The sequence below is a fragment of the Corvus brachyrhynchos genome, unplaced genomic scaffold, assembly GCF_000691975.1.
Source record: "Corvus brachyrhynchos isolate BGI_N302 unplaced genomic scaffold, ASM69197v1 scaffold652, whole genome shotgun sequence".
Classification (NCBI taxonomy): Eukaryota; Metazoa; Chordata; class Aves; order Passeriformes; family Corvidae; genus Corvus; species Corvus brachyrhynchos.
This window is the reverse complement of record NW_008236780.1, coordinates 77,118-94,146: the sequence shown is the minus strand read 5'-3', so window position 1 is coordinate 94,146 and position 17,029 is coordinate 77,118. Positions and strand designations below refer to the sequence as shown.

Genomic DNA, 17,029 nt, shown 5'->3' with positions numbered 1-17,029 from the left:
CCGTTCTCCGGGCGGAGTAGCCTTTGGGCCCTTTTGTTCTCTGGACAAAGTGTTGATTAGCAGCTCCTTGGGCCTCATCTTCTGCTCGCTTGGAGGTTATCTTACTTGCTCACACTTGCTAACATTCTTGCTAAAAAGAAAGAAAACTACATCCACAGAGGAAAAAGCATTTCTAACATTATATAATATCTACTTTAATACTTTGCGAGAAGCCAATACTATAATACATGTTTATAACATTAGGAAAGGGAATTTTCATAGCACACCCTATATCTTCCTTCCTGTCTGAACAGCGAAGCTTGCTTTCAGAGGAAACTAGTGTGTTGGAGTAGATGGTGCCCACCAGATCCTGTCCTAATACATACTCAGGACATACAGATGACATTTAGACCTATATGTGTAATCACAGTAGTATTTAAGAGGCTTGCAAGGTAAAGATAATAATTATTGACATGCCTGTTTTTTTTCTCAAGATATGTGCTTACTTGAACTTGAATTAATGCTTTTACCTAGGTAGATGAAAATGTCTGTACATGGGGGGAAAATGGTCTGCATACTACTTAAATTTGAAATGTTATTATATAATGAACAAGTTAGTTTTGTTGTATCTGTGTGTGTTTTATTGTTTGTTTGGGATTTTTTTTTAACAGAAAATATAACGGTCATATTGAAAACAAGCCCCTAACCATTCCAAAAGACATTGATCTTCATCTGGAAACAAAGTCTGTGACTGAAAGGGACACTATAGGTAAGAATAGATACAAACAACAGCATATTATATCAAATATATCCTGATGTTGCAATAAATACTGGAATATTTTTTCAATAGATAATGAAAGAATAACAGTACAACTGATTATAAAGAATGTGAGAAAGAGAAATTTAGGCCTAAATATCTTTTGTTGTTCCATGGGTGACATCTTAATAGCAGTATTAGAAAAATAAGTAGATGAAATCCAGCATAAAGCACATCTGCAATAGGCATCCCTAGCAATATGAGACAACACCAAAAGGATCACATCACTCACTGTCTTTGAAACAGATGTAAAAATAGCTTTGTACAAGAAAATGGTAACTGGCAGATGTTGAAACATACTTTCTGCTCTTCTAAAATAGGAAATGCACTGTAGCACTGAAACCTAGTTCTTTCACTCACACCTCTGAAATTTTGAAGTAAAATATTTAGAAACCAAAAGTAACACTGCAGAAATGCACAGCATTTGTTTGAAAGTTGAGGCTTTTTTAAGAAATAGTAATTTTTGACTCCTTAAACACAACCAATTTTTCTGTTCGTGGTGGGCTGACCTTGGCTGGATGCCAGGTACCCACCAAAGCTACTCTATCCCTCCCCTCCTCAGCTGGACAGGGGAGAGAAAGTATAACAAAAGGCTCATGGGTCAAGATAAGAACAGGGAAAGATTACTCACCAATTGCCATCATGGGCAAAACAGACTTGACTTGGAGAAATTAATTGGATTTGTTACCAATCAAATCAGAGTAGGATAATGACAAATAAAACTAAATCTTAAAAACACCTTCCCCCTATGCCTACCTTCCTCCTGGGCTTAAATTTATTCCTGATTCTTTCCCTCCTCCTTCCCAGTGGCACAGGGGGACAGGGAATGGGGGTTGCAGTCAGTTCATTACACGTTGTTTCTGCTGCTGCTTCCTCCTCAGGGGCAGGACTCCTCACACTCTTCTCCTGCTCCAGCGTGGGGTCCCTTCCACAGGAGAAAGTCCTCCATGAATTTCTTCAGTGTGGGTCCCTTCCATAGGGTGCAGTCATTCAGGAACGGACTGCTCCAGCATAGGTACCCTGCAGGGTCACAAGTGCAATGCTCCAGTGGGGATTCCTCTTTCCACGGGTCTACAGGTCCTGCCACAAATCTGCTTCAGCATGGACTACCCATGGGGTCACAGCCTCCTCTCAGGAATCCACCTGCTCCAGCATGGGTCTCCTCCATGGACTCAGCTCTGGTGCCTGGAGCACCTCCTGCCCCTCCTTCTCCACCGACCTTGGTGTCTGCAGAGTTGTTCCTCTCACATATTCTCACTCTTCTCTGGCTGAAATGGTTTCTGTGCAATAGCTTTTTCCCTTCTTTAATATGTTATCACAGAGGTGTTACTGCCATTGCTGATTGGCTTGGCCTTGGTCGGTGTTGGGTCCATCTTGGAGCTGGCTGACATTGGCTCTATTTGTGTGGTGGTGCATCCCCCCTGTAGCCCCCTCGCTACCAAAACCTGACCACACAAACCCAATAGAACATGTGATACATATTCTCCTCCTAGCCACATTTTATAGGCATTCATTGTGTGCATAAATATAGAGAGAGAGACAGAAAGCAAGCAAGCAAACATAATGCTGAGCAGGAGATGTTGCAGCTTAAATTATCCAGGACAGTGATGAAAAGACCTGTAACGGAAATGCACAGCTTTTTAAAACTGGCATGTAAGCAAAGCATTCGCAATTCTTAATTAGTGTAATTTGCTTCAAGAAATATTTATGGGTCTCCCCAAGAATAAAACTAGCATCAGTTTATAGATACTGAAACAGTGTAGGGTTTATTTATCCTAAAAAGGTTATATATGTAAATATATGTTAACTCTAACCAAATAGGTATTTCAAAATAAATCTTAGACTTTCATTGAAATACCTGAGTTCAACCAATTTCACATTTTTGACAACAGATACCTTGTAGTCAAAAGACAGATGCTCAGTAATATTCTGTGATTTTTTAACTTCGTTGATGTAGGATGGTGTTTGAGAAGGTGTGGTGGGCTGACCTTGGCTGTCCCCAGGTGCCCACCAAGCCACTCTGTCACTCCCCTCCTCAGCTTGTCACCAAAACCCAGGAAATAAACTCTCCAACCCGTCTGTTAGGTTAGAAAGTCAACATTACTTTCTTCAGCGCTGAGGTACATGGGAATTGCTCCACCTATCATGTACATCAGTTATCAAAATTTTTAACTATTTATACATTTTAGCAAACAAAGGAATTAGTGTCCATTGGATACAAGTTACATAGTTCTCTTATTAATTAGTACTCTCTCTTCTATTGGTTAATGATTTCTCACTTCTGATGCTCATTAGTACATATTTTCAGTCTTTTCATTATCTTTTTCCCAGATAGGGAGATTTTCAGTACAATTGCTGAATTGTCTTTGTTAGTTTCTTCTTTATCTCTGGTTTCTGCAAAATGTCCTTGTAGTCTATAAAGTCTGCATTCCTGGTGTCCAGTTCTCAGCAATATCGCTCTCTCCCAGGCTTTGTTAACTTCCTCCCCCAGGTCTGAGAGCACTGAAGCATGTCAAGCTCTAAACTTTAATTTGTTTTTCTAACACATGGACATCACCCAGAGCTTGCCCATCAGCTACTATGTGTTTCACGGATTAAATCTCCCCTCTTGTTGATTTGGTCCCAACATTTTCCCCTACTGCTGCATAGACTTCTTTTTAAAGAAATACAACTTGTTCAGTAACAAGCTGAACAGGGGAGAGAAAAAAACTAATGAAAGGCTTATGGGTCGAGATAAGGACAGGGAGACATCACTCAGCAATTACCATCATGGGCAAAATAGACTCGACTTGAGGAAATTAATTGTATTTATTGCCAATCAAAACAGAGTAGGATAATGAGAAATAAACCCAAATTTTAAAACACCTTCCCCCCCACTCCTTCCCTTCTTCCTGGGCTCAATTTTGTCTGTCTTGGAGCTGGCTGGCACTGGTTCTGTCAAACATGTGGGAAGCATCTAGCAGCTTCTCAGGGAAGCCACCCCTGTAGCTCCCCCCATACCAAATCCTTGTCACACAAACCCAATGCAGAGGAGCAGACTGCACTTCATTGTCAAGAATTGTTCTTTGCAGTTCCTAGCATCTATGGGAGAAAGAAAAACTCTCTTTTTAAATCACCCAACCTGCATGGAACATAGCATGTTCCCCAGAATGTTTAGGATGGTGTTTACACAATGAGTTACTGGTATACAAGAGATGTTATCAAAATCTTGAAGAATAAACCATCAATGTTTTAAGTTTGATTTTTTTAAAGAAAAAGAGGAAGCAATTCTATGTAGTACATTACATGATTGTCAATGAGCTTTTAGTCTTAAACAGAGAATCAAACTTCTTATCTAGAATTGTAGCTAGACTTCAGTGGATAACTATTTTTTTAATCTTGATTTTGAGATCTAAATTAGCCATGATTTTTTAAGTTAGCAGGTTAATGCATAAAAGCTGAGATAATAAAATACTAAAACCCTGTAACCTTATAAATTGCTGAGTGATAATCCAGTATCAGGTGACAGAGGTGAAGTTCAGGTTAAAACAAGAGGTTGCTGAGTGAAAAAACAAGTGTCTCTTAACCTGGATAATCTGGATCTAGACTGATCTAGACCTCAATTATTTGAAAATAATCTTTAGTTGTCATCCCTTTTTGTATATGTTGGTAATTGCCTTAAAAATATAATTGTAATTTTAAAGATTTGCAAACTTGTATTTTTCAGCATTGCATTATTTTCCTGAATATCAGTGGCTGGGGGATTTCACTGTTGCAGCTACAGTTGTGTATGTGGTGACTGAAGCTTATTGCAGTATCATGAAGCCCTCACAAGAAATGAATATTAGTGTAGTATGGTGTCTGCTTGTCTTGGCCTTTGCAGTGTATCCTTTACTGTTTTTTAAAATCATTCTATCTGTTCCAAATAGCTTATATCATTCTTAAATTCATATAAATCTCTGTATTGTTGGTTTTCAGAATAAATAAATATGTATTTATCATTGCCTTTGCTTAAGTCTTTACTAGGAAGACCAGCCTTTGGGAATCCCAGGCAGAAGAGACCAGAAGGAAAGCCTGGAGCAAGGAAGCTGTACCCTTGGTGGAAGAGGATCAGGTCAACGAATACTTGAACAAACTGGACATACGTAAGTCCATGGGCCCTGATGGGATGCACCCACGACTGCTGAGGGAGCTGGCAGTTGTCATTGCTAGGTCACTCAATTATCTTTGATCGAACATGGTGGTTGGGAGAACTGGCCTAAGACTGAAAGAAAGCAAATGTCACTCCTATCTTTGAGAAGGGCAAGAAGGAGGACCCAGGGAACAATAGGCTGCTAAGCCTCACCTCAGTCTCTGTGAAAGTGATGGAATAACTAATCCTGGAAACCATTTCTAGGCACAAGAAGGACAAGAAAATCACCAGGACTAGTCAGCATGGCTTCACCAAGGGCACTGGATATTGTCTACCTGGACTTCAGGGAGGCTTTCGACCCTGTCTCCTATAAGATCCTCATAGAGCAGCTATTGATGTGTGAGCAGGAGAAGCAAAAAGTGAGGTGGACTGAAAACTGGTTGAATGGCCAGGCCCAGAGGATGGTGATCAATAGCAGCGCAGTCTAGTTGGAAGTCAGTGACTAGCAGTGTACCCCAGGAGTCAATGCTGGATCCAGTCCTGTTCATCTTCATTAATGGTCTGGATGATGGGGCAGAGTGTACCCCCAGCCAGTTTGCTGATGACACCTGTACTGGGTCTGGCTGAGATGAGTTCATTTTACTCATCCCCAAACTGGGAGGAGTGGCTGATACACCAAGGGGTCATGCTGCTATCCAGAGGGACCTGAACAAGCTGCAGAATTGGGCTGACAGGAACCTCATGAAGTTCAACAAGGGGAAGTGACAAGTCCTGCACCTGAAGGGGGGATAATCCCATGCACCAGTACACATGATGGGGGCCACCTAGTTGCAAAGCAGCTTAGCAGAAAAGGACCTGGGGGCCCTGGTAAGCACTAAGTTGAACATGAGCCAGCAATGTGCCCTTGCTGCAAAGACAGAGAATGGCATCCTGGGCTGCATTAGACAAAGTATTGCCAACATGTCAAGGGAGGTGATCCTTCTACATTATTTTTTCAGTGCTGGTGAGGCCACACCTGGAATCTTGTGTCCAGTTCTGGGCCCCCCAGTGCAAGAGAGGCCTGGCCATACTGGAGAAAGTCCAGAGAAGGGCCACGGAGATGATGAAGGGTCTGGAGCATCTCTCATGAGGAAGCACTGAGACAGATGTGACTGTTTGAGCAAGACAGGAGAAGGGTCAGGGAGAGGGGGGGAATCTCATCAATGTATATAAATATCTGAAGGGAACGTTGTCCACAAAAATCGGATTTGTTACCCCGTGTGCGACAAGCCAATAATTACAGACTCGAGAGAGACATTGATTATTTATTTCCGAGTTGTGCAAGCCTGGGTGCCTGGTGGAATTCCACAAATCAAGCACACCAACTATCAAAGCTTTTTACTATTTATATATTTTAGCAAACAAAGGAATTAGTGTTCATTGGCTACAAGTTACATAGTTCTCTTATTAATTAGTATTCTCTCTTCTATTGGTTAATGATTCTTTTGCTTCTCATGCTAATTAGTCTGCATGCTCAGTCTTTTTCTTCTTTTGGGTCAGTGGGTTTCTTGGGTCAGTGGTCTGTGAGTCAGTGGTCATGGTCTCCCCCTGCTGGAATTGCCTTTTATCCAGTTGGAGCTGATTTCAGCACAGTTGCTGAGTTGGCTTTATTAGTTTCTTCCTTGTCTTGGGAGTTCTGCCAGATGTCCCATAAACGCTGAATTCTTTGTTTCCATTATCAGTAGGCATCCTTCTTCCCAAGCTTTGTTAAACATCCCCCTAGGTATGAGATCATTGAAGCATGTCCAGCCCTAAACTTGAACAAGGCAATTCTACTAACAAGTAATTTGTTTTTCTAGCACCTGAACATCACTTAGAGCTTGTTAGCTGCTCTCTGTTTCATGAATTAAATCTCCCTTCTTGTTGATTAGGCTTGAAAGTATACAAAGCTCAAACATCAAAGAACATCCTTTATTAAGAAAATTTTGCATATTCCACATTTTGCAACAGAAGGGTACAAAGAAAAGGGAGCCAGATTCTTTTCTGTGGTGCCCAGTGACAGGACAAGAAGCAACGGGCACAAAGTGAAATACAAGAGGTTCTGTCTGAACATCAGGAAGCACTGTTTTACTGTGAGGGTGATTGAGGGAGATGAAGCAGAGCCTGTCCTTTCTAGAGCCTCTACATGATGACAGTGATGCTGTCTATTTGCTCTATCAAGGCTTGAGTCTTCTCCCATATCTCACCCAGTAATGAGCCCAGTTCCCGTGAATACTGTGACTCAAGCTGTTGTATCCGCTCCATGCACCACTGAAGAACTTCCACAGCATCTCGTGCAGATGCACCTGCACTGGCTTGGGGACCAAACATCTTCACCCAGTATTCCCAGTGGGGAAGATCTCTCCAAGCTAGGCATCAGGGCAGGCCCAAGACCAGAGACAACACCATAGGATTTTAAAGTTCTAGTAGAAAATAGTCAGAGAGGCTAAGCTCTGCCTGCTTGCCAGTTCTATTAGCTCTCCTGATAACAGACCAAGGACAGCCATAGACATAATATTTACAAAACACTGTCCTTTGTTTGAATAGCCATGTAACCCTGACATCTTACTTTTTCCTTGAAGTGAATTAGCAATGGCAAGATGTTCTGACATGCTTTCTTTTCTCCTGCATATAATTGATATATGTATACACAGATATTACAGCTGGTAGTGGGGTCCGAGGCTGTGACCCAGGAAGAGATGACCGGTCCAGGGAGATGGTCCCGAAAGGAATCGCCTTCCCGGGGTCCGGTGTCTTCGTCTCAGCTGCTGGCAGAGGAGCCCTTGCAGAAGCTGTCAGCTCTTTAGTGATATCAGCTCGTGATTCCAGCTCAGCTCTGCAGGGCAGCCTCTAGGCCAAACCAGACCAGAGAGAGAGACGAGAAGGCCCGTGTGGCTGGTTCCGCACGAAGGTAGCTTTATTGTGGGTCCTCTCTGGTGAAGGGAAGCCAGGGACAAGCTCTCTCCTCACAGAGGTGAATTGGTCTTCTTTTATAGGGATACAGGGGATCAGCAAGGGGACCAATGGATTACAGAGGGTCTGGGATAGACCAATGGGTTACAGAATGATCTGCATAGGGTCTCCCAAAGGATTGTGGGTCTACTTTTCCTCACCATGACTCAAAAGTAGTCACCTTTCCAGGGAGTCCTGCTGGGCGATTGGGAAATCTTTTATCTCAGCAGACATCCCTCCAGGGCAGTGGCTGGGCATATCCCACACACAGATGTAGATTTTCACACTATCATAGAATGACTTGGGTTGGAAGGGACCTTAAAGATCATCTAATTCCAACACATGTGTCCCTCCCCCTCCCCCCCCCCACCACCATGGGCAGGGGTGTCACCCACTAGATCAGGTTGCTCAAGGCCCCATTCAACCTGGCCTTGAAATCTTCAAGGGATGGGACATCCACAACCTCTCTGGGAAACCTGTTCCAGTGGCTCACCACCATCTGAGTAAAGAATTTCTTCCTAACATCTAATCTAAATCTCTCTTCTTTTAGTTTAAAACCATTACCCCTTGTCCTATCACTATCTGCCCATGTAAAAAAGTTGCTCTCCCTCATTTTTATAAGCTCCCTTCAAGTACTGAAAGGCTGCAATGAGGTCTCCCCAGAGCCTTCTCCAGACTGAACAGCCCCAACTCTCTCAGCCTGTCTTCCTAGCAGAGGTGCTCCTGCCCTCAGATCATCTTTGTGGCCCTCCTCTCAACCCGCTCTAACAGGTCCAGGTCTTTCTTGTGCTGAGGACCCCAGAGCTGGATGCAGTACTCTAGATGGGGTACCGTGAGGGCGGAGTAGAGGAGCAGAATCCCCTCCCTCAACCTGTTGGCCACTCCTCTTTTCATGCAGCCCAGGATGCAGTTGGCCTTCTGGGCTGCAAGTGCACGCTGCTGGCTCATGTTCAGCTTTTTGTCCACCAGAACCCTCAAGTCCTTCTCTGAAGGGCTTCTCTCAATGACTTCTTCTCCCAGTCTGTGCTCATGTCTGGGATTGCCCCAACCCAGGTGCAGCACCTTGCACTTGGACTTGTTGAAGCTGATTAGGTTCTCATGGCCTACTTCTCAAGCTTGTCTAGGTCTCCCTGGATGGCATCCTATCTTTCTGTTGTGTCAGCTGCACCACTCAGTTTCATGTCATCTACAAACTTGCTGAGGGTGCACTCGATCCCACTGTCTATGTCATTGATAAAGATATTAAAGAGCTCCGGTCCAAGGACAGAGCCCTGAGGGACACCACTCATCACTGGCCTCTACCTGGACATAGAGCCACTGTCTATAACTCTGGCTGTCGATCCAGCCAATTCCACAATGTTCATGCAAGTTTTGTAAGGTAAACAGAGAATCTGGGTATGAAAGTTTACTTAGTCCCTGCAGAATCCAGAGGAATGGATTTTGATTAATTTTAACAAGGGAAGAAACTTTGAAAGTTTTGCAATTTGGTGACAAGTTTATCATGGTGTTTGAAGCAAAATATAGTTCCAAAACTACTATGAAATACTGGTTTTGAACTCACTTATAAAAACCAAGAGTAAGCACATTTAATAATTGATTAGAGCTGCATAAAGCTGTTCCCTACATAGTTGACCTCTGATGCATATGCCTGCCAAGTGTTAAGAAAATTTCACAACTGGCCTGTGCAGGCTGAGGAGAGAGGCTAGGATGCAAAGTATAAGATTACAAGAGCAATTCTTGATTCATGCACATGAGGTGTCCCATTCAAATCGGTTCACCCCAAACGCAGTTTTACACATAGTTCTTAAACCTTTCAAGCATTCAGGCACAACATGATTTGACCAATCCCTACTTAACACACACATGATGCTGTTTTGCAGAGCAACTATAATTCTATGGCATCATCACCCATCTGCTTCTTTCTTGATCTAGATGTCCTAGTCTTGCTACAGTTAGTTATCTGTAATGCCAACTAATGGGAGGGTTTCACAGGAGTGTTTGTTAGAGGGGCTAGGATGCTGGCATTATCTTAGTAGTCCAGGGGTATCCTTTATTCTTCAAGGTGGGGCCTGTCCTCCTCCTTGCAATGAACCGGGGCCCTTTAGTCATGCTGACTTAACCATGACTATGCAGTATACAATGTAAATGATATATATCTATCTTAAGAAAGTTTATACAATTTTGTACTATAAAGACTAATTGGTGCAATAGTTAGGGAATGAGATTTTTGTTCCTAACACAAGCTATTTTGCAGTGCTGCTCATTGCTGTTTTGCCTACTTTGCAGCTATCTCACCTTGTTCATCTGTGCTAACCTAGTTTATCTGATCACTTTATTTGGCAGAGAAGGAAAGACAATGTAAAAGAAAAGTCGCTGCTTTCAGTTCTAGTGAAGTACTTGTGGTTTTTTTTCCTTGCAGCCATCTTTGTTGTTTCAACTCTTTTAAGCATAAGATTGCTCATATGCCATACTGTGTTCCTGACGTATAATGAGTTCCACAGAATCACAGAATCAATTAGGTTGGAAAAGGCCTCTGAGATCATCGAGTCCAACCTATGACCTAACACCACCATGTCAACTAGACCATGGCATTAAGTGCCACATCCAGTCTTTCCTTAAACACCTCCAGCTGTTACCAAAAATTCAGCAAAATAAAAAAACTCCTTAACACCAGCATAGCATTAAGAAGCAGGCGTTCTTTATTTGGCCGGATGCAGGGGGGGATAGCTCCTCCCAAAGTTGTGCATACTGGGTACAGGAAAGTTTCTGTTTATATACTGTATTTTGCATACATATTCATTGATTGTCCCGGACTAAACATACATGTGATAATCATTTCCCCGAATTCATGAACATATTTCCCCTCCCCTTTACGCATGTGTTCTTCTATCCTGGGGGTCTCTCTGGTGATCCCTGGTGGTCGTAGACCCCAATGTTCCAGCTGGCCTGGCTGAGTTGGCAGAACACTGAGGCTGGTGAACTTCCAGTTCTCCTTCTTACACAATGGGCATTGCGCAGTTTCCATAGTCCAGTAGTTTTGGAGAACAAGCATTGTGTTAGCTCACCAGGCATAGGCCATTTATCATCTGGTAACACAGCGGAGGACTCCACCACCTCCCTGGGCAGCCCATTCTAATGTCTAATCACCCTTTCTGTGAAGAAATTCCTCCTGATGTCCAACCTAAACCTCCCCTGGTGCAGCTTGAGACTATGTCCTCTCCTCTTGTCACTGGTTGCCTGGGAGAAAAGGCCGACCCCCACCTGGCTGCAACCTCCTTTCAGGAAATTGTAGAGAACAATAAGGTCTCCCCCGAGTCTCCTCTTCTCCAGGCTAAACAACCCCAGCTCCCTCAGCCACTCCTCATAGGACATGTGCTCCAGACCCTTTGCCATTTTTGTTGCCCTTCAGCTTGATGTCTCTCTTCAGGCCTGTCCTCGTGGAGGTTTCTCATGAGAGGAATGTGAAATTGAACTTTTTCTCTCAGGGAGAACTTATTTAGCAAGAACCCCCATGCAAGTGCCCTGACCTAGGTGCAGCACCTTGCACTTGGTCTTGTTAAACCTCATGAGATTCCCATGGGCCCACTTCTCGAGTTTGTCCAGGTTCCTCTGGATGATGTCCCATCCTTCAGGTGTGTTAACAGCACCACTCAGCTTGAAGTCATCTACAAATTTTTCTGAGAGTGCACCCTATCCCTTTGTCTATGTCATTAATGAAGATATTAAATAGCACTGGCCCCAATACGGACTCCTGAGGGACACCACTTGTCACTGATATCCATTGGGACTCTGAGCCATTGACCACTACCCTTTGGATGCGACTGTCCAACCAATTCCTTATCCACTGAACAGTCCACTCATTGCATCCATCTCTCTCTGATTTAGAGAGAAGGATGTTGTGGCGGACCATGTCAAAGACTTTACAGAAGTCCAGATGACATCTGTAGCTCTTCCCTTGTCCATGGATTTAGTCACTCCATCATAGAAGGCCACTGGGTTGGTCAGGCAGGACTTGCCCTTGGCGAAGCTGTACTGGTTGTCTTGAACGACCTCTCTGTCCTCCATGTGTCTTAGCAGAGCTTCTAGGAGAATCTGTTCCATGATCTTCCCAGGCACAGAGGTGAGACTAACAGGTAAGTTGTAATGCTAGGTTTAAGTTAGCAAGCAGCAGCTTTCCCTGAGAGCTCAGCGGAGCTGCTTAGGGCAGTGCGACCATAGTTGCCCTCTCATTGTCCATTTCAGACTGCTCCATGGTTTTGCTCCGGCAGCTATCAGCGTTACAACCAGTGATGGCAAAGGAGGCGAGAAGGGTCTCCCCATGAGGGTTTAAGAGGATCTTTTAATAGTTACATCTTGTCCCAGCAATCCCCAGAGGCAGAGAGACCTTGTGATCTGGGTGCAGGGGGGTTTTCTCAGGGGCTCAGGGGTGGTACATGGGCGGGGTTGGGGTACAGTAACCAATAAGGAGAGCCCAAGGGAGTAGCCAGGGCTAGGGGCAGGGGAACGTGGGGAGGGAACAATGTAAAAGGCATTTAATAAATGAATCAGTGGGAAATACAAGACCACAGTCAGTAGTTCCCAGGGTCCTCCTTTCTACGCTTTTTAAAAATGGGTACAATGTTTCCCTTTTCCCAGTCACCTGGGACTTCCCCTGACTGGCATGACTTTTCAAATATCATGGAGACTGGCTTGGCAACTACATCAGCCAATTCCTTCAGGACTCTGGGATGCATCTCATTGGGTCCCATAGACTTATATATGTTCGGGTTCCTCAGGTGGTCATGAATCTGATCTTTACTTACAGTGGGAAACACTTTGCTCCCCCAATCCATCTTGCAGTCCATCCACTCAAGAGATGTGTGAAGAGAGGTTGCCAGTGAAGACTGAAGCAAAAAAATTGTTGAGTACCACAGCCTTCTCTTCATCTATTGCTACCAGCTTTCCATCATTGCTTATCAAGGTATTCCTTCTTTGACCTTCCTTTTCTGGCTGACATACCTGTAGAAGCCCTTCCTGTTATTCTTTGCGTCTCTTGCCAAATTCAGTTCCAGCTTTGCCTTGGCCTTTCTCACCCCATCCCTACACAATTGTACTTCTTCTCTATACTCTTCTCAGGTCACCTGTCTTTGTTTCCACTGCCTGTGCATTTGATTCTTTAGTTTGACAAGCAAGTTCTGACTCAGCCATCCCCGTCTCATCTTCCTTGCCCAATTTCTTGCTCCTGGGGATCGCTAGCTCTTGCGTTCTATAGAAGACTTCCTTTAAGATCTGCCAGCTCAGTTCCACTCCCTTGTCTCCAAGGGCAGTTTCCCAGGGGATCCTATTGACTAGCTCCTTGAAGAGCTGGAAGTTTGCTTTCCTAAAGTTCAGGGACCTTACTTTACTCCTTACCTGACCCATGTCCCTCTGGATGGCAAACTCCACCAGTGCATGATCACTGCAGCCCAGGCTGCCTCCAATCTTGATGAGCCCGATAGAGTTTGCTTACATTGGTGACCATCAGATCCAGTATCTCATCCCCTCTGGTGGGGCTGTCTATTACTTGGCTCAAGAAGTTATCCTCCATGCATTCCAGGAGTCTCCTGGATTGCCTACAGCTCGCCATGCTACTTTTCCAGCAGATATTGGTGTGGTTGAAGTCCCCCAGCGGGACAAGAGCCTGCAAGCACAATGCCTCCTGTAGCTGGAGCAAGAAGGCTTCATCAATAGGCTCCCCTTGGTCAGGCAGCCTGTAGTAAACACCAACCACAGGGTTCCCTTTGTTGCCTCGGTCTCTGGTTCTTACCCACAGGCTTTCAACCTGCTCATGGCTGCTCTTCAGAGACAACTCTACACACTCAATCCATCTCTTGATGTAGAGGACAACCCCTCCACCTCTCCCTCCCTTGTCTCTTCTGAACAGCCTGTAGCCATCCATAGTTGCATTCCAGTCATGGGATTCATCCCACAAAGTTTCAGTAATGGCAACAAGGTCGTAACTTTCTAGCAGCTCAGTGGCTTCCAATTCCTCCTGTTTGTTGCCCATGCTGGGTGCACTGCTGTAAAGGAACCTCAGCTGGGCTGTCGGCTGTGTCGCCTTCCTAGAGGAACACCCCTTAATTCCTTTGAGATGTTTTCCTGGTGTTTTCCTGTAGATATAAGTGAAAAAACAGCTTACTAACAACAGCAACAAGCAAAAAAACCCCAGTAAATAATCATTAGATACAAAATTGCTAAATCTCACAAACCCCACAGGAACAAAGAGACACCCAAAATGGCCGGGTACAGTTCCCTTCCAAGATGGTGGCCCCCACTGCTGACCGCGTGCCCCCAAGGCTGACCGGGTGTAGGGAGACAAAAGGAAAATGGTGTCAGGACAATCCCATTATTGATAGAAGTGCTTCTTGGGGCATCCCATTCCCTGCTGTTTGTATGTATACCCTGTGTTTTCTGCTCTCCCACACCAAATCCAGCACAAAGTTACTTTATCTGATGTTTGAATATTTCTAAGTGTCAGAGAAAATATTTTGGTGTTTTTAAAGCAAAAAATTTATTTCGTCTTTTCTGACACTTTTATATATATATATATAGGTTCTTACAACTTCTCTGCTCTTATGCGAAGAGTTAAGTTTTTGTTGCTTCCACTAATCAGGATGCCCTGAAATTTAAGAAAAGGAAATCTAATTGAAAGGGTACAGATTTTGTAAAACTACCTGGAAACTTTTGTGTTTACTTGGGAAAGCTCAGCAGACATTTGAGAGAGCAGCTTTTGCATTAAATGCTTATTGTGTGGGCTTTTTTGCTTCTAAGATAAAGGGCAACAAATCTGTCCTCTCTTGACTTCTTCTAAAATGTCTTGCCTTTCATCAAGGAGGGAATAGAAAAATCAATGTCTATGTTTTCCTTCAGAAAAAAAGAGAGAATTATGTGAGGAGGAGCACCTTTTCTACCTTTTCAACATTCTTCTCCCCAAAAGAACAAAAAGCTATTAATGTTATATACACAGTATACATATATATGCACTATATATATGTGTATTTGTGTGTATGGATGTATGCATGTGTACAAACATGCATTCACATATAAAGCCAAGACTGAGGAAATATTTTAACCAAGATTATTTCAGCAGCAAACATGCAATGACTTGAAACGTGCTATATTTCTGCCTTTGAACTATGGATTTTTGTAGTGAAGAATCTTGAATACATCCACTTGGGGTTGTGCATTCTGACAGAACATATATAACTCCACTTCTGCATTTGCCGTTGTGTAGTTTGAGGGAATATTTTTCATCTATCTTGATATTTTACATTGAAGATACAGTTGTCTTATTTTTTGTTTGATATAACTTCTGTAAATTCTTAAAAGTGTGTAAAATTTACATTTAAACTTTGGTTTAATTATTCTCAGGTTGATAGTGAATACCATCGCATTTGGCTATCAGTAAACCGAAATGAAAACAAAATTGTATTCCAGAATAGTGTATTCCTAGCTACCCATTATGTGATTGTGTGCCTGTGCTTATTCAGTTCCTACAATACTGTAAAGCATAATTAACCTCAAATTGGCCAAATACTTATTACTTTTTAAAGCATTTGCATGTCTTAAAACAGTCTTAGTGTAAATGACCAAAATACAGGTTTATAATTAATAAATATAGTTATTTTGCAAACTTGATTTTCCTTGACATTTTTCTTGTATAGTAAGATACTGTTTTCATTGACCACCCATTATTTCATAGTAAAGGATGGAGGTGAAAGATCAGTCTGTGTCACCTTTGGCTTCTTCTTTTTTGTGAAAGCAATGGCAATCCTGATTGTGACAGAAAGCTATCTAGAGTTTGGACTCGAATCAGGTAACTCCTTTCTTCAGGGTTTGCAATAGCTCTAGTGATTACATTACCTGAAAAGTTAATTTTAAGCAGCTTAGGTGGTCTTGAGAATATCTGTATTTAAATAAACTCTATATGTAATGCACTTGTAGGAAATATTGCTTTGGAATGTCAGTTCTGAAGGATATCCTGTATATTTTCCTTGCTTTGTTTTAAATGATGTCATCTTTACCTGGGTTGTTTGCTTTGCTAACTATATTTACTTCCCAGTTTTATTTTTAACCCATTTTTGCCTTTGTTGTGGGATGACACTGGCTGGATGCCAAGCAGCCACCAAAGCCGTTCAGTCACTCCCCTCTGCAGCTGGACAGAGGAGAGAAAATTTAACAAAGGGTTCATGGGTTGAGATAAGGACCAGGAGGGATGTCTCATCAAATACCATCACAGACAAAACAGGCTTGAATTAGAGATATGAAGTGAATTTATTGCTAACAAAATCAGAGCAGGATAATGAGAAGTAAAATAAAACCCTTAAAAACACCTCCCCCCCACCCCTCCCTCCTTCCATCTCTACCTCCTGCACCAGTGGAGCAAGGAGGCAGGGAATGGGGGTTATGGTCAGTTCATCACCCAAGGCTTCTCCTGCTGCTCAGGGAGAGGAGTTGTTCCCCTGCTGTACCATGGGGTCCCTCCCACAGGAGACAGTTCTCCATGAACTTCTCCAACGTGAGTCCATCTCATGAGCAACAGTTCTCTGCAAACTGCTGCAACGTGAGTCCATCCCACAGGCAACAGTACCCCTCAGACTGCTACAGCGTGAGTTACTCTTCCACAGGGTGCAGTCCTTCAAGGACAGGCTGCTCCAGCATGGGAGCAGGGCCCCTCTCTCCACAGGTCTCCTATGTGCTCACAGCCTCCTCCAGGCATCCACCTGCTCTGGAATGGGGGTCCTCCAAAGGCTGCAGGTGGATATCTGCATCCCTGTGGCCCTCCATGGGCTGCAGGGGGATATTCTGCTTCACCATGGTGTTCACCACGGGCTGCAGAGGAATCTCAGCTCCGGCGCCTGGAGCACCTCCTTCCCCTCCTTCTCCACTGACCTTGGTGTCTGCATAGCTGTTCTTCTCACATGTTCTCACTCCGCTCTTCTCTGGCCGAAATTAAAACTGCGCAACAACCTTTTTTTTGGTTTATATTTCTTCTTCAATATGTTATCACAGAGGCATTACCACTATTTCTGATTGGCCCAGCCTTGGCCAGCAGCACGTCCATCTTTGGAGCCACCAGACATTGGCTCTGCTGGACATGGAAGAAGCTTCTAGCAGCCTCTCACAGGAGGCAC

At 43.6% G+C, this 17,029-nt stretch overlaps 1 protein-coding gene across 1 annotated transcript in view; it reads left to right on the top strand.

Moving 5' to 3' along the window:
* LOC103611329 (transmembrane protein 161B) overlaps nucleotides 1-17,029 on the top strand; it is a 68,472-nt gene that overhangs the window by 33,157 nt on the left and 18,286 nt on the right. The window contains exons 3-5 of the mRNA XM_008628830.2: nucleotides 651-748; nucleotides 4,503-4,659; nucleotides 15,560-15,711. Coding sequence (XP_008627052.1) covers nucleotides 651-748; nucleotides 4,503-4,659; nucleotides 15,560-15,711 — 407 coding nt within the window. The remainder of the gene's footprint in view (nucleotides 1-650; nucleotides 749-4,502; nucleotides 4,660-15,559; nucleotides 15,712-17,029) is intronic.